Source organism: Trichomycterus rosablanca, chromosome 7, assembly GCF_030014385.1.
Source record: "Trichomycterus rosablanca isolate fTriRos1 chromosome 7, fTriRos1.hap1, whole genome shotgun sequence".
NCBI classification, from domain to species: Eukaryota; Metazoa; Chordata; class Actinopteri; order Siluriformes; family Trichomycteridae; genus Trichomycterus; species Trichomycterus rosablanca.
The window spans coordinates 34680617-34698627 of NC_085994.1; the positions used below are offsets into that span (position 1 = coordinate 34680617).

Consider the following 18011-nt stretch of genomic DNA (forward strand, 5'->3'; position numbering starts at 1 on the left):
TTTGTGGACTGAAAAGAGTCTTTACTCGTGCCGGTTCTGTCCGGTGGAAAAGGCTGAAGTGAAATCGACAAAACCGGTAAATAACTAACTGACAGCCGTTACACCAGCTATATGGCCGCCTTTACTTCACCTGGTAAGTGTTACATTACTTCTACTCTTACTTTCTATAGCGGCAGTGGAACTGAAATGTCAGCTGTGACAACGTACATCCATCCTCTCTAACCTCCTAACAGCCTCATATATGTAGTAATAGTAATAATTATATATATATATATATATATATATATTGCTAAATATGCATTTTGCTTATGTGCCCAGACTTTAGGGACATCCTATATATACAGAAGTCTGGACACATATATAAGTATAATAATAGTGTTATTAGAATACTATTAAATATCTAATACTAATTTATGTTTAATAAATTACTACTTTATGTCATTTACATTTAAGTGTTTAGTTAGTGACCAACTAAGTAAATATCCCAAAACCTGGTACAGCACTAAATTATTGAACCCAGATGTACATAGACTGTACACAGACAAACTATCGGGAGCATTATACTTTGCTGTCCTGTTCTTTTGAGGCGCAGCACAGACTACAGAGAGATGATCACGTGTGTAGAGAAGCACACTTTTCCATTGATTATGGAATCCTTAAAGGGACAAAAATACACTCAATATGTAAACACATATATCAAACATTGTAAACACACTACACCACAGAAAATTCTGTAACACTAACTTAATTGCTAGGACCACCTCATATTGCATAATGTGTCTCATATTACATACACTACACGGACCTTAATTTTAAATTTCACAGCAAAATTGCATAAAAACAGGGCCTTACACGACACTACATTTCCCATAATACCTTTACAAAAGCCGACATCCTCTCCATACCAATAAAGCTTACATTTGTTTTAAAGGTGCAGTCAGAATGTTTTAGTCAGGAGGGTATGGATTTTGGGCCGTAGTGGTCGCATAGTAAACTACAGCAGCTGAGTGTTAACCACCACAACAATACCATACCATGCTGTCCATTTGGCAAGGGAGTCTGCCAACTTTTTATTTGTAAACAGCACGGATCACAGTGAAGTTATGGCTCGTGGGGGCATGTCTACAACAGCTTTCAAATGTTTTACCTATCCAACTTTGCTAAGACTTTCCCCAGACATAATTGCTTCAGAGATCATGGCTGGCCTTGAGAGTAAATGTACAAATGTAAATGTAAATGAGAGGCTATACCATATACAGAAAAATAAACGCCTACATTCTCTTGCATTCATTAAATACAAATTAGATGATGTGCACACAACATTCACTATCATTTTGCTTGCTGAACAACACATTCTTGTTGATCTGTTCTTCTATATGCGGTGCTATCTTTACCAACAATGTAAGCTCTGTGGTGCAGAACTGCATGTCCAGCTAGTGTTAAATGAATGGCTTCTCCGTTTTCATTCAATGCTGGATTTATGGTAACACGGCAGCCTTCTCCCATTCCTGGAACTGTGGGATGCCACAACCTCAAATAGCTCCTTGTTCTGATCCCCCAAAGCCAGTTAGAACATAACTTTTAACCAGATTGATTCCACTGTTACTACTATTTAACTTTTTGTATACAGTTGTCACCTAGTGTGTGGGGCGCTTTAACATGATTTTTTAAAATCAGTTAGTTTGTACAAGCCATGGTGATGTTCTTTATATTAGAAATTGGATAGGAATCTAATCCCAAGATTGTCATGCTATACATGATATACATACAAGTGTATTCAGCTGTACTTTATTCTACAACTCTTATTTCACTACTGTGCACTAACTGTATCTTTGTGTGTTTTCCTTTGTTTCTAGGTCTCAACATTTCATCCACTTCAACAAAGTATAAGAAGCTGTTTTGTGGGTATCTTTTTATCAACAGTGTACACCCTTTCACAAGTTCTGCTGCTGCAAACTAAAGGAAATGATACAAGCCTTGTTATTGTGTTGAGGAATGTATAGTGGAAGGCCACTTACCAATACTGGAGGCAATTTTCCTACACAGCAGAAGCTAAGTGGACCATTGGAAAAAAGGCACACTATGGACCACAATTCTTGGACATACTAAATCTCATTTTTGACATGTTTTAAATCATGCACTGGAGACAATAAACCCAGACCTGGGTCAGAACAGTCGCTTCCTGAGTAAATTTTTTTGTAGAAGCGTTTCCCCCGGTCCTTAGTGTTTGCAGCAATGGGCTCGTTTGGGTTTCCTTTTGATAATCTGCTGTGCATGCTGCTCGGCATCTCGTTCACTGTGTGGTTTACTCTGCTTCTGGTTTTCTTCATTGTGCCAGCCATTTTTGGCCTGTCTTTCGGCATCCGAAAGCTCTATATGAAGACCCTGCTCAAAGTGTTTGGGGTGAGTATCAAGCTGTGTATGAAATTTTAGGATATATGTAAATTGAGGATATTAAAAATATTGGTACTTTAATGCCAAGTTGAGTCAGTGGGGTCACACAGTGGTAAAGTACGCTAGTCCACTACTGCTGAGATCTGGGGATCCAGGTTTTGAATATCAGCTGTGCTATTGGCCGGTCAGGGCATCAGCATGGACATGATTGGCTAACGTCCGTGCCCTGGGGGATAAAGCGTGGCTGAAACAGGGTGCGCTCTCACTGCTGGTCCCAAGTCCAGATAGAAATAGGAGGTTTTGTCAAGAAGGTCTTCCAGCGTAAATACTGTACCAAGTCTGGTATGTGGACCAGATCCGCTGTGGCAATTCCTAAATACAGGAGTTGAGTTAATGCAACACTTTTGCCACAGGTTAACATTTAGGAACGTCCCCCTGCAGATTGTCAGATGAAACACTTTCCATTCACTAAGTTTATGTCTGTAGTTTCTTAATTTTTAATCTCTGTGAGTGAGTCTGTGATGCCTGCTTCAAAGTTCACAAGACAAGAGAAGTATTCACTAAGCAAAAATCATTCATAAATCATTCATCTTTCAACCATCTTTTCCATTGTAACTCATAAATTGTCCAGTATGGACACTATACAGCAAAAATACACTATATGGCCAAAAGTATGTGGACTCTAGATCATGTGCTTGTTTGACATCCTATTCCAAAACTACTGGCATGTCTGAAGTTGTCCCTTTTCTTTTAATTCTATTTTTTTCGGAAGGGCTGTGTTCTGATGTTACATGAGGGCTCTTTTGCTCAATGCTCTCTTCAAAACACTGGAGTTCCTCTATATCACAACTTTGGAAAGAGTACGTCATGGACCTTGCACAGGAGCACAGTCATGCTGGAATAAGAAAGGGCCTTCCCCTAACTGTTGCTACAAAGTTGGAACACAAAGTTTTATTGATCTTTGGGGTATTGAAGTCTAGCATTGCATGTAGGTCAGCTTATACCAGAGGGACCAGACTGAGTGAATGAACTTGGCATGTGCTTATTTATAGTACCTGAAGCATCAAATTGCAAGACATGCAAAAGTCTAGGCATGTGCTTCGTGGCATCATGTGAATGGAAAAGCTTTAAGAAGTTCAGTCGTTCATGTCAGATGACACCTGACTCAAATATTATTTCATCGAATCAGGACTCAGTGGCGCAACCGTGTACTGATGTACCAGACTGTGGAGTTGTGTCATGCCAGTTTTATTGCAGAGAGTGTTGCAAAATCGCTTTCTTCAGGCGTCTGAAGCAGTTTTGTAACATTGGGAACATCAGTGTAACCAGTGCAATTTAAAATCATAAAAAACTTGTATAGATTTATTGCCTAGCATTTTCAACAAACACAACCTGAAGCAGCAGTAAGTAATAAATACATTGGAATGAGATGCAAAAATAGCATTCGTTTCAAATAATCTTTTTGTTTTCCATAGTTTATGCAAGTAAATTTCAACCAAGTTAGTTTATTATTATTTTAAGTGCTATCAAGTCGATTTAGACTCCTGACGACCATATGGATAAGTGTTTCTCCAGAACATCCTCTTTTCTTTGGATCTTCAGGCTTTTTAATGGCTTGCTCATTATTCCTCTAATAATATTTATCCATCTTGTTGCTGGCCGTCCTCTTCCACCTACAAACTTAAAAGTGAGCCAGCGGAAAACATATGATCATGATGTATTTAATATTCTTTCAGAAAATCAATATGGAACACTAATTACTAATTTACCCGACTAGTTTAGTGCTGTAGGATTGTTGGAATACCCCCCTCCTCCTCCTCCAACCAGCTCAGAATTAAGTCGATCATCGACTAATTGCACTAATGAACAGCAGTATTGGCCTAAAAAGACTGACCGGTCGATCATCAATCAATGAACTTCTTTTTATAGGGCTTGTAATTATACACATACTACAAAACACATTTAATACAACAAAATACAAAAGTCTGGGCTAAAATAATAAAGAATTGTAGTTGCTGACAGTGTTGGGTGTTTTGCAGTGGGCTACGTTAAGGATTGAGCGAGAAGCTAAAGAGAAGAATCATCTGGTTTATAAACCCTATGCCAATGGTGAGTTCCTCATCTTGAATTCTCTTATTTTTGCATATTTTTTAGTTTGTACGAGGGATCTTCAAAAAGTTTCTGCACTTTTATATTTTGGTTGGAAACCAAAATGAGGGAGGGAGGAGTAGTAATTGGTCATGTTTGAGAAACTGAGAGAGAGCTTATAGTCCGGATTTTGCGTCATCTGATTTTCACCTTTTTGGACGCTTAAAGAAGCTTTTAGGGGAAGAAGATTTTCATGTGATGATGATTTCATGTGAAAGCAGTGGTGCATCAGTGGCTACGCACTCAACTTTATTAATAGAGTTTTAAAAAGTGTGGAAACTTTGTGAAGAACGCTTGTAATTGCTTCACTTCTTCAAACTAAATCTATTGTTTGACAAACAAAACTTAAATAAACACAAACTTTTAATAGATCATTTTATTTTGTAAAAGGAAAAAGTAAAAACCATTCTAGTGCCAGGGTGATAGTGTGGGGATGCTTTGCTGCTTTAGAGCCTACAGTAACTGAGGGAAAAAGAACTTTTGCTCTCTACCAGAAAATCCTAAAGGAGAACGTATATTTATAAAGGGGCAGCGTATCCTTAAAAGCCTTTAATATGGCTGAATTAAATCAATTTAACTACATTTACATAGTTATTAAAGGTATTGCATAATCTTTCCTTTCATAAATAACAAAAAATTAATAATAAAAAATTACATTCTCTAGCTTTAAACTGCCCTTTCTGATTATATAAAACAGGCTATGGACTGGTTACATTTGACTGTGTGTTTAACTGCTCGTTTTGTTGTTTGCTTTGGTGTTGACCTTGTGTTGCGTGTGAATGTACAGTATGTTTCTGCTCTGCTGTTCACTGTGTGTTTACCTACACACACATAATACATTATGTACTCACTACAGCAGACATACTGTAAAGTAAGATTCAAAAGTTCTTAAAACTAACCTGGATTCCTAGATTCATTTGGACACATTTATTTGTCACATTTCACTGCAGTCATTAAATAACACTTATAAATTGACTGATAGAATAAATGTAAGCTACAATACACAGCACAGCCTACCTTAATAGTTAACTGTGATAGCGACTGTCTCAAAGATGAAAGTACTCGTCTGTGTTTTGACACACCCCTTTTTGCATCCACAGAATGGGTTGGGAGTTTTCCAAACTCATGTACCCACGTCGTGTTTTTAGCTGCTTAGACTTCAACGTCTTGGACATTTTGACTAACCGATTGCTAACTGAATTGCCGTAGGATTCCTAGGTCCGTCTCATGGTGCAGATTAACCTTATAATGTCTGTATTGAACAGCAGTGAACCATTACTCATAAAAAAACTTCTGACCCTCCAGATCATTTGTATGGCTGGGCATTGATGTTGGTCAAGAAGCCTCTATTGATGGGGAGTCCCAATACTTTTATCCATATTAGAGATGCATGAGTACCGATACTGGTATCGGGTATTTGCCCGATACTGCGCTCATTAACTTGTACCTCGCAAACGAGGCTCCGATACTAAACATCCGATACCGTGTGCCTAGTGCACGTTGCTGCGTTATGCCTAGTTCACACTACACGATTTTTGCTCGGCGACTGGTCGGCGCTAGATTTGCCGGCTCGGGAGCAACTCGGCGTTCGCTCGGCGATCAAAACTCGGCTCTCGATCGCTAAGTGTGAACTATCCAACAACTCGATTCGACCGACTCGCCGAGCGCTCGGCGACCGGATCGAGTTTTCTAGCACGTCAGATATCTGATCTGAGATGTGCGACTGGGAATGAGTGACATGTCGAACAGCCAATGAGAACGCAGGATACGGTGTGAGGGGAAACGCAGGAGAGGAGTGTAAACAGGTGGGACAGGGGGATAATATAGTTTATATCAGAATACACCAGCACACACACACACGTTTTACAGTATTTCTGACCTGATCGTTTTCTACAAAGCATAACAACAAAACACCAACATTGCAAAAATATTTATTAACCTCCAACTCATTAACTCATTAACTCCATCATTCTAAATAGGTATTGGTATCGGTATCGGCAAGTACAAAAATACATGTACTTGTACTTGTACTCGGTTGGGAAAAAAGGGTATTGATGCATCCCTAATTCATATAGTGTAATCTTTAAATCTGTGCTTGTTTCAGAAGGCAGGTATTATTTTGTTTGGTGTTGTGGCTTTGAAAAGAAGGATGACAAAAGTCAGCATTACTGTACTTCTGCCTAGCTATGTCTTTAATTGTGCTTATTTTAACTTAACCCCCTACCAGTCTCATAATAGTCAGTTCATATTATTCTTTCATTTAATTTTAGGCATCATTGCCAAAGAGCCCACCTCCCTGGAAGAGGAGCTTAAAGAAATCCGACGTGTCGGCAGCAGCCGGGACCTGACTACGTCCTCCCCAGGCTCTTCCCCTTCCTCTGCAGAGTTTGCCATGTCGGACATCTTTTATTTCTGTCGGCGTGGTGTGGAGAGCATCGTGGATGACGAAGTGACCAAGCGCTTTACCGCAGAGGAGCTGGAGTCCTGGAATCTCCTGACCCGCAGCAACTACAACTTCAGACACATCAGTACCCGACTCACGGCACTGTGGGGGGTTGGCCTGGTCATCCGCTACTGCCTCCTGCTGCCTCTCAGGTGATGTGTACGAGTGTTAAAAGTTATTAGCACCTTTCTGAGTCCTGTATGTCAGTTTGGATGATTTTTGATTATGCTAAGCTGGTATAAAGTGAAAAGAGAAGAACAATAAATTGCATCTATACACAGGCAATAAAGCAAACACGCTTGCTCACACCCACACCCACACACACACACACACACAATACACCCATTCTGTATTGGTTTATTAAGCCAACAATTTCCAAGCTGGAATATTCAAATCGAAACCGGTTTAGTACCAGTTCAGTCAATACAGAAGCTTATCTGGAGATGGTCTGTAGGCAAATTGAATTTTGAGCTAATTCTGTTTCTTCTCAAGGCTATGTGAAGCTTCAAAGGGATTACAGGGTGCCAGACTGTGACCTTAACCTACATTAATTCCCTAATATACACTAGTGTGTGTGTGTGTGTGTGTGTGTGTGTTTGGTATCTGAGACAGTAGGAAGGAAGTTTGGTGAGCTTGTGTTTGAGGAAGGTTGAGGAAGAAGGTTTGATGAATTGAGTTTGGGGAAGGTTGACTATCCTATTCCATGTTTTATGGCCTTACAACCAGATCTCAACTCGTTAAACATCTATGGGAGATCTTAGAAACACCTGTTGAGAGAGGGTTTCTTCATTTTATTTATGCATTTTCTCCCTTTTTCTCATGATTTAGCATAGCCAATTAGTCTTTCACTGCTGGAGATCATGACTGCGTCTGAGAAGGTTTTATTCACTTGGCCCACGTCCCCTCTGATGCGTGCGCAGTCCTTTGACCCCTTCTTTTTCGCCCCTGCCTTGGTGGATTTGCACATGAGGCTGGATGTCACACACGGAGAGACACCAATCTTTATGCTCCTTTACTTCTGTACTGGTGCCTCTGGCTGCTAATCAGGGTCCTTGCTCAGTGTTTGAAGACCCCACCCACTTATTGTGCCCCTTAGAGGGCACCCAATCAACCGGTAGCAGAGCTGAGATTCGAACCGTGGAGTTCAATATATCCCGCTGTGCCACCTGGGCGGGCACCCTCAAGACACTTTACTAACAGAATGTTTTTGTTGCAGACTGACATTAGCCATCACCGGTGTGACACTGTTGGTTGTCCTCACCACCTTAGTTGGATTTCTGCCTAATGGGAGGTAAGAATGAGTTGTAAACATCAAATGTATTCATGTTAGTTAGTGAGTGTATCCACAAAATCACTGTTCAAAAATGGTTACCAACTGTTGTATGTGCTTGTAGGATGAAGAATTTTCTGAGTGAGAAAGTGCATTTAATGTGTTACCGTGTCTGTGCGAGAGCGCTAACTGCAATCATCACTTACCATCACAGGTAAGCGAGCATACACACTATATATGTACTAATGGTATTCTGTCCAGGTATAATTGAATAAATACATTGCAGCTGCCTTATTATGTATTTTACCTTGTCTGATCAGAAACTTGTCAAAAATCATTTAAAAAATGACACCACCCATTTAAAAAGTACTGTTACCTTGCTGACAAAATTTGCCCTGATTGTAATCAAAGAACTCCTTAAAAACTTAAAACCCAACTACTAAATGGAAAGTGATAACAAAAAGTGATTCTATATTCTGTTCTTAATATTATGCTGCGTTGTGGAATATGCCCTTGAGTTGCAGTTTTATAGACATGGTTTAAAAACTTGTGCTGGCATGTAAGATATGAAAGGAATTTTCCAGGCTGTGCTCTGCCAGGCACCACCAGCATTCAGTGTAACATCCTGTCTCCCCACAGCTCAAGTTTCTACTTAGTATTTGAGTTATGGAAGTAATATTATGTTAATAATAAAATTAAAACTTCATTGAAACTGATTGAAAGAAAGTCAATGAGTCCTTAACTGAGACTGACAGGCAAAGAGACAGTACCCTTTTAAAACTTCATTATTGGGAATAAAAGGCAGGGAGGATAGGCCACCCTCACTGAGACTGCCAGGCACAGACCACATCTCCTTCTGTGGGACTGTCAGACACAGCAACCACATCTCCTGGGCTCTTCTATATACCAGTCAGCAGTGCACTTGAACATAAAATACAGGCTTTTATGTCTGACCAGGCCGTGGGCGTGCGAAGACTCAAACTCAGTTTCTAATTCATCGTATCGAATCTCTGCTTTGTTTTCCGACTGGGTTGGGCGGCTGCATGAACAACAACTGGCTGTTGTTCAGGGTTAGGGGTAAAAAGTCGGATCATAGGTCCTCATAACTGGTGCAGCTGCGGCCCCTGCTGGCTGACTGATGGCGCCTGCACAGGGCTGAGGAATAATGCTGATGGGGGTGTGGCCCTCCGTACACAGTGCCCGTCGGTGTATGAACTCGACTCGTGCAGGTGAAAAATGCAGTCTGTACTGACTGTACGTGCCGGAGGGGGCGTATGTCAGTTGAGAGGCGTCCTCAGTCAGCGGTGAAGGGTCGAACCAGTATAGAGGACACAATCAGGGTAATTGGACACGACTAGATTAGGGGAGAAAATTGGGGGGAAAAGTGGAAAAAATTATTCACACAGATTTCATTTACACAGATTTTAAATGTGAAAGGGATTATATTCCTTTTAGATATTTATGTACATTTTTGTCTGTCTGTGCTTAATTTCATCTTTTAGTGAGAACAAGCCTAAGAATGGAGGAATCTGCGTCGCCAATCACACATCACCCATCGACGTCCTCATACTAGCCAACGATGGTTGCTATGCAATGGTAAGAACGTGTGATTGTATTTATTTTAATAGCATTAGTGCCTATGTGGTTTAGCATCTGATAGTGCAGCGTTGGTTAAACAAGTGGGTTTGTGGGTTTGTATGTGTGTGTTCTGTCGAGTTGAACACATGACATGTGTTTCCAGTGCTACTCTTGTAGAGATCAAATGGCCTAAAAAGGATAAAACGAAATCACACTTCTGTGTGCAGTGCTTTTATGTTGTACTGTTTATCACAGTATGTATAAAAATACCCCTGAACTATACTTGGTATAGTAATACAGTACTCTGTGTGTGTTTGTGTGTGTGTTAGGTGGGGCAGATCCACGGAGGGCTGATGGGAATTATTCAGAGGTCCATGGTAAAGGCTTGTCCACACATATGGTTTGAACGTTCTGAAGTCAAAGACCGACATCTGGTGGCCAAAAGGTAGAACTGCACCTTCACGACCTACACTTTTCTATGTTAAAACAGATCCTATCTGGAGCTTATTCGGTCTTCCCTGTAATGAATGTGTATTAAGCTGTTGTGTTCTCTTGTAATATCAGTAAGCTACAATTACAGTGAGTTTCAAACAACTGCTGAATAAACTCAGACAGAACTGGAAAACAGCCAAAAACACAAAGCTCTAACATGGACAGTGTTATTGGGCTTTTTTGGTCCTATGTATGTTTATTGTCTGACTAACACATACACTGTTGAGTCTCGTTATTTTGACCACCAGTTAATATCTAGAGTAACCGCCGTGTGCGGCACGGACAACAGCTAGACAGGCTAGTAGTGACTCAATAAGATCCTGGTAGGTTGTCACAGGTATCTAGAGCCATGCTGACTGATGTGCATCAATAGAGTGAACGCAGTGATCAAAGTGGTCCCACAGATGCTCAGTTGAGTTCAGGTTTGGGGAATTAGGGGGCCAGGGTAGTATTTGGAAGTCTTGGTCATGCTCTTCCAATCAATATCGGACATTTCTAGCCATGTGACATGTCACATTGTCTTGCTGTATGGGTGTGCGTGATCTGCAAGGATGGATTCCTGCCCAGATTGGTTAAGAGTGCCTTTCACATGGATGTATGGGCCCAGAGAATGCCACAAAAACATTCCCCAGACAATAACGCTGCCACAGCCGTTGAAAGTAGGAAGTGGTCATAATAATGTGACTCGATGGTATATTTCGAGAGGGAATGCAAAACATTTGCGAGGGAAAATAATATTATTACATTTTTGTTTTTAAACCACAGCATCTTAGGGTCTGAGTAGTATTATATTATCTGGCGGATAAAAGGATTTGTTATCACTGGTATTATTAATGGACATTTTAAATAAATCATGTATGGCCAAAAGTATGTGGACACCTGATTATACAGTTTTTTCTTTATTTAGATGATGGCATTTCAGGTTTTCCCACTAGGATCCACATTTTGGATACCCATCATTGCTATTAACCATTTGGCTGTCTGTATGGGGGGGGGAGGTGTTTAGGGGGTGTGTAGGGGGTTGGCTGAGGCTTCACAATGGATTGGCGTTCTGTCATGGGTGTGGTACTGCGTTGCGCACACTGGGACTGTTGTAAAACATGAAAACATAAATGGAAAATTTAAATGCCAAGTTACCAGTGTTGGTCCCCTGAGCAGGACCCTTAACCCACATTTGCTTGCATTGTATTCGGTTACAATTCTAAGTTACTTTGCTTCTGCTAAATGTTGTAAATGTAAATGCATGAATTTCAAGTCAGCATAAAGCTACATTATAATTGCAGGCTAAGTGATCACGTTGAGGACAAGAGCAAACTTCCAATCCTTATTTTCCCCGAAGGTAAGTGCCAAGCCCTTTTCCATTATGAAAATGATTTGATTTTAAATCAGTTCATGAAATCACTGCCAGAAATGCTCTTCTAAGGGATTTTTAATTTTAGGTCAGGTTCAGGTTTTTATGTGCTCTTATGTTGTGTGATTTTGTGGTAGGTACCTGCATCAACAATACATCTGTAATGATGTTCAAGAAGGGAAGCTTTGAAATCGCTTCCACCATCTACCCAGTGGCCATCAAGGTCTGTATTTCTCCAACCCAGCACAATTTACTCAAATAACTGAAACTAACTTAACTAACATTCTGCAACTGTTTTTTTCTGACTGAATTATTGGAACACAATCTTTATTGTTCAGGAAAACAAGTGTTTGTGAATTTGAGTTTTTGTAACCTTATTGTGGCCTAAAGAATTAATTTATACAGTTTATATAGGGTGTCCCAAAATTCATGCAAGAAGTAATTTTGATAGAGAACACAGGTTTTTAATTAAAAATTGTAAATTTTTAATTGATTCATAAAGTATACAGTATAGGGTTATGTATGGAATAGCATATCGGGTAAATGGCCTCCACGGCTTTGCTGGCACATACGCACTCTTTTGTCGAAATGAAGTTAAATCACTATTCTGACCATATTTTGTACGAAAATTGCGAACTGTAGCTGCCAAACCTTCATTATTTTTAAAATATTGCCCAACAATGAAAATGCGTTGTTCTTTCGTGAAGCGCTCCATTTTTAATAACCCTGAACTGTGAGCTGTCTTTTTTTTCGTTGGCAACACTTTACCGCACAAATGGCGCCAAATTCAAATCTTGCGTGAATTTTGGGACACCCTTTAGAAGATTATTATTATTTAAATTATTATTATTTTAATAATTTATAGAATAATTCATAGAATAAATAAATTATTATTTTGATTATTATTTGGTGGTGTTATATTTATATAATGTCAATTAATGTTTTGTTTTGGCCCACTGAACACAATCTTTATAGTTCAAGATAAAAAATGTTTGTGAATTTGTGTTTTAGTAACCTTATTGTGGCTTAAATAATTATTTTTTAGAATTTATAAGAGAGTGTTATTATATAAATTATTATTATCTTAATAATTTATAGAATAATTCATAGAAGAAATTGATTATTTTTTTTATTTTTTATTTGGTGGTATAAAAATTATGTAATGTAATTTTGTGTTTTGGCCCACTTCAAGAAAAAAATGATCTGAGTGTTGTAACTTTATTGTGGGTCATAGAATTAATTTATAGAATGTAGAATTTTATTCTATATTTTATTATTATTCTAATAATGTATAGAATATATAGATTATTGTTTTTATTATAATTAAATAATTATAATTATTAATAAATAATTATGTTATTAAGTAATGTAATATATAATGTCAATTAATCTTGTGTTTTGACTCACTGATTCCTTATTTGTTATTATGAGTATAGCTGGACTATAGCTGGTGACTTCTGTACCTGGTGATTATGTATTTATTGTCTGCTATCGATGTGTGCGCAGTATGATCCTCGTTTTGGGGACGCCTTCTGGAACAGCAGCAAGTTTGGCATGGTGAACTATCTCCTGCGCATGATGAGCAGTTGGGCAATCGTCTGCAGCGTGTGGTACCTGCCCCCCATGAGCCGACAGGTGAGCATGACACACGATGCCCAGATTTTGTAGCTGCTAACTTGAATGCCCAACCCTCTCTTTGCATCAGTGCTTCTGGTACTCAAATCATTCCCAAATCTATCCTGAGCGAGACAGTCCTTTTCCACCACAGTTTGGAAGCCAAGGTCCGGTTTTGCATGAACACATGCAAATGCACCTCCTGCTGGTCATGCGTCTTTAAACCAGTGCATGGAAAACAAGCAAAATAGATGTGGTAGCCAAACAGCCTGGTCATGGAGGAGGGGCAGTTTAAATATTACAGAATGCTAATGGAAAAAAACCCAGTGATCCTCTCTTGCTGCTGGGTTTGGCCTTGACATGTCTGCTGTACTCTTGATTGTACTGAATGTCACTAGAATAGTATGGCAGATGATGAAAGAGCTAAATTATTTGTATCTTGCATTGAGACATTTTTCTTCTTAGCATCTTTGCTTGTAAATACTGACCATTTGTGTAATTCTCCAGTTATGCCCAATTATGTACCAATTCTGTAAACTTTTCACTCTTTTCACTCAAGGACCCAACAGTGGCTGCATGGCAGAGCCGGGATTCGAACTTAGTTGATAACCCAAAGCCCTATCCACTAGGCTACCACTGTCCCTATGCGTGTGTTTGTGTGTCAGTATGACCTTTCGTCACGCTGATTGTATTGTGAATAACAAAAAAAAGGCAGACACTCTTGCCTCCATCAACGCTCACAAAGTACTATTTATAATGCTGCATCCAGCAGGTGGTCATGATCTCTTACACTGTGAAACTGTCACACAAACAAATCTAAACACACACTCTACGTCTCCAAATTTACTCTGTTTGTCTGGTTGTGTTTTAATAGGAAGGAGAAGATGCCGTGCAGTTCGCCAACAGGGTTAAAGCTGCAATCGCCAGGCAGGGCGGCCTGGTAGATCTGCTGTGGTAAGTACTCTGTGTACCTAAAACAGTGAAACTGTCACTGACAAGCCTGAATTTGCAAACAAATGACCCGTGTACACCTTTATACAAATTAACAATCAGTGAGAATTTATTTACATTTGAAAAGAACTCTGTTTGTTGGTCTGCATTCGTCCGTCATATTTGTCATTTTTTGTGAGAAAAGTTGTGCTGCACTGAATGCTGGGATTGCCTTCATCGCTAAGGAAGCCGTCAGATTATCGCTTCAGATTATCACTAAGGCACCTTAGTAGGCAGCATTTTAAGCATCTAAGAATTTGGACAGTGTGCGTAGGATGATGCAAAATGCTGTCTATGTAGAGAGCTCACTAGGTTTTCGTACAGACATAGTAAGCAGCTAGTAGTCAGCAGCTAGTCCAGCTACTGACTTGTTTTAAAAGGTCGGAGAAAACCCACATGGACATGGTGAAACATGTCAAGTCCTCATTGACATTACCCGGAGGCGAACAAACCCCAGATTCTAAGGATCCATTTTACTGTACAACACTCACTTTTCTATCTGTGACACTCACTTACATTGTAAGTTTTTTTTTATTTTGGTTAATATGTTAGCTTAGGTGCATCTCTGTTTGTTTACGATGTCTGCAGGGATGGCGGCTTGAAGCGCAGCAAAGTGAAAGAGACGTTCAAAGAAGAGCAACAGAAACTGTACAGCAAGATCCTGGTGGGAACACACGAGGACCGCAGTCGCTCCTGAGGCGATAAATGAGCTGAGGCGATTGAAAACTGGAAAACAAATGGCAAGCAGTCACGTCTTATTGAGGTCCTGCTTTAGTTGCCTGAAGGTCCTGCTTTAGTTGCCTGAAAAAGGATCTGGGTGTCTGCAGTCTGTTCTGTTCTTATTCATGTCTGTGTCACCAAATACAAAAAATGTCCAGGCATTAATGAATAATGCTGCAGCTGTGTGATGTTACCATGTGCACATCTTCAAAACTAACCTGGTTGCTAAGAACATTGTAATGAATGTCAGCATGACAGCGAGACTAATTCTTAAAAACACTGATGTACTGGGGTTCTTCTGGGCTGTGAAGTATTCGTACACTTTTGTTTTTGTTATTGAATGTACTTCTGTGCATATATTCATTCTAAATATTCACATTTTAACATAGTACCGGGCAGCACGGTGGCTCAGTGGGTAGCACTGCCACCTCACAGCAAGAAGGTTCTGGGTTCGATTCCCAGGCGGGGTGGTCCGGGTCCTTTCTGTGTGGAGTTTGATATAATGATAAGAAAGGTGGAAAAGCAACAGTTACCGGATGGCCTGAAAGCAGCAGAAGCAATAGTTATAGTGAATGAAATTAAAGAACTGAACTGCAGTTTTTACACACCAGGTAAAAAAATCTCACAAAAATGCATGTCAACTGTGCAGATGAGCATTTTGGCAAATCAGAACAATGGTCAGTTTTTTAGGCATTGTGTGAAATTTGAATTGAATATATGCACTGGGATTACATTAAATTACAAACAGTTTGTTCTCCTTGTCTTACCTTTACAATTAAATGTGTACCTAGTCTCCATTACAGCATTACTTACTCCAAACAACCACATTTCAGCAGTTTGAAAGCTTCCCAACACATGCAAAGTGTGCACTCTTTCCACAAGGTTGTAATGCACAGTGTGTAATGGACTAAAGCACCTCATCTGTATTAGGTAGTTTGGTTGTTTTTGTAAATCACTGCCATTTTAAACACACAGCTTTTATTACTACATTATTTAAAACAATGTAGATGTTGTTCACATAGATGTAACACAGATTTATTTTTATGCAATCCAGTACCATCTTTGTTGGTGCAATTTCTTACAGAGCCTGGCAGCAAAATTAAGGAGGCACACACACATTATTTACTTTTAATGCATTTTTACTGGTAGCGACATTGTGTACAGTTGATTTACTGAATATGTCCCAAACTGCATCCTGTGTGCCATACTTTTATTGGAGTACAGAATGGTAGAATTTGGAGACATTATACTACATCTACCTCTTATTTAGAGCTTAGCTTAGTGCTAAATGGTGCAAAACGTTCCCGTACTAGTTTACTTGTGCTGATAATCTTTTCCAAGCTGCACTTTTTTTCCGGGCAGCTTTTTGTATGATCATTCGTTTCTGAATCCTCCTTCTGAAATGCACATGAATTAAGATTTCTGTTTGGATTCTGTACTATGACACACTCCAGTGTTGAGTTCAGCTTTTTAAATAGGATAGAACATGTAGTGATCATGTAGTAGTCAGAACTTATTCTAATCCACCAAACCCACACAGTTGCATGAAAGACTTGGAGACTGCAGCAAACACTTTTAAACATGTTCATCCTTGGGTTAAGTCCAGGCTAAATGTAGAAAGAATGTGTAGGAAGCATAAGTTTGCTGTCTGTTGAAACACAGCCAATGTACACTGGCTTTATCCTTTTAGACATTGTATTGACTATGTTTATATAATGGTTTTCTTTCAGTGCTGCCAGTGACTAGACTGCTGCCAGGCTCATAAAACATCCCTGGATCAGTTTTAAGCTATTGTCAAATTCATCAGCTAAATACATCTCAGTTCTATTGATGAATCTGTCTGAACTGATCTGTCAATAAAAATGTTCTAACTTATGCCTTGTCATGCGTGATGTCGTACTAGTAAAGCTTTATTTTAGGTCCTGTGTAGTGGTATTACTAATACTGATGCATATTTTATTCTCATTTCATTTTAATTCAGGGTCAGAGTCAGGGTTGTGGTTAGTCCATAGTAGTTTTCTTGGTAAACACTGGGCGATAGGCAGAAAAAACCACCAGACAGGGTTCCACTTCATCACAGGGCAAGTAAATTTAGGCTGTATAGTACTTTTAGTATACATCATTTCATACATTGTGCTTGTAGGAAAAAGCTTATTGACTATTTTTAAAATATAAAAAATAACTAAATAAATAAATAATGTTTCATTCTGGTCAGGTTTATGGGTCCGGAAGGACTGCACATACACATTTAATTAATAAGTTATTATTATGTAATAATATGATCATTATTGTTATTACAGTTATACTCTACATCTGTCACATTATTCAATATGTTAATGAAAATGACATGTGCACATACTACATAATGAACATATATAATGACATGAATCTGTAGTCAGAAATTATTAACATGGTATATTGTCACTTTTAATTACATACATATGTTTTGGTCATCTCAGCTTGGGTATTTAAATAATTTCTGCAAATATTTTTTCCTGACTGAATGACTGTAATGCAGTTCTACCATAAGTTGAACACTTCTCAAACTCGGTTGACTCTGACCATAGTCAAGTGAGCTTTACACTGCCATGGGCTTGAGACTGGCATGCAAAAAAGGCATGCCTTTTTTTCTTTGTCCAGCAACCTCAAAGCTTATGGTAATGTTAAGCTTGTTTGACTGTGGACAGTGCCATCCACATTCCAGCAGCTTCTCATTCACGGCAGGTTGTTTTTAGAGTGTTTTGTATACTTGATCTTTTAAACAAATTGCCTGTTACCATAATGTGGCAGTTTGCATTTTCTTTTTGACTTTGACATGAGAACAAGAGAGGTCCATTTATTTTTTAATGGGTGTTCTCAAACTAACTCTGTTGGGCACAGGAAAGTCACAAGCTGTAGACAATTATATTCACTAATGAGGTATTAGGATTTACATTTTCGGCATGTAGCAGACGCTCTTATCCAGAGCGACTTACAGAAGTGCTTCCATAGTAAACATTACCTTACTCTAG

General features: G+C 39.2%; 1 protein-coding gene across 1 annotated transcript; it reads left to right on the plus strand.

Annotated features, from left to right (window-relative positions):
• LOC134318394 (glycerol-3-phosphate acyltransferase 4-like) lies at positions 1-16875 on the plus strand. The gene is made up of 13 exons (XM_062999294.1): positions 1-133; positions 1857-2403; positions 4434-4503; positions 6813-7137; positions 8202-8276; positions 8380-8469; positions 9758-9851; positions 10163-10278; positions 11609-11664; positions 11814-11899; positions 13183-13311; positions 14165-14244; positions 14869-16875. Exons 2-13 carry the CDS (start codon positions 2236-2238, stop codon positions 14975-14977), a joined length of 1398 nt encoding a protein of 465 aa, XP_062855364.1. The 5' UTR covers positions 1-133; positions 1857-2235; the 3' UTR covers positions 14978-16875.
• Positions 16876-18011: the final 1136 nt, after the last annotated feature.

What these genes read in the sequence shown, in the direction of transcription:
- LOC134318394 (XM_062999294.1), top strand. Translation starts at nt 2,236, where the DNA reads ATGGGCTCGTTTGGGTTTCCTTTTGATAATCTGCTGTGCATGCTGCTC. An exon ending in TGCCTCCTGCTGCCTCTCAG is followed by an intron (nt 7,138 to 8,201) that starts GTGATGTGTACG and finishes TTTTTGTTGCAG; the next exon opens with ACTGACATTAGCCATCACCG. An exon ending in GGATTTCTGCCTAATGGGAG is followed by an intron (nt 8,277 to 8,379) that starts GTAAGAATGAGT and finishes ATGTGCTTGTAG; the next exon opens with GATGAAGAATTTTCTGAGTG.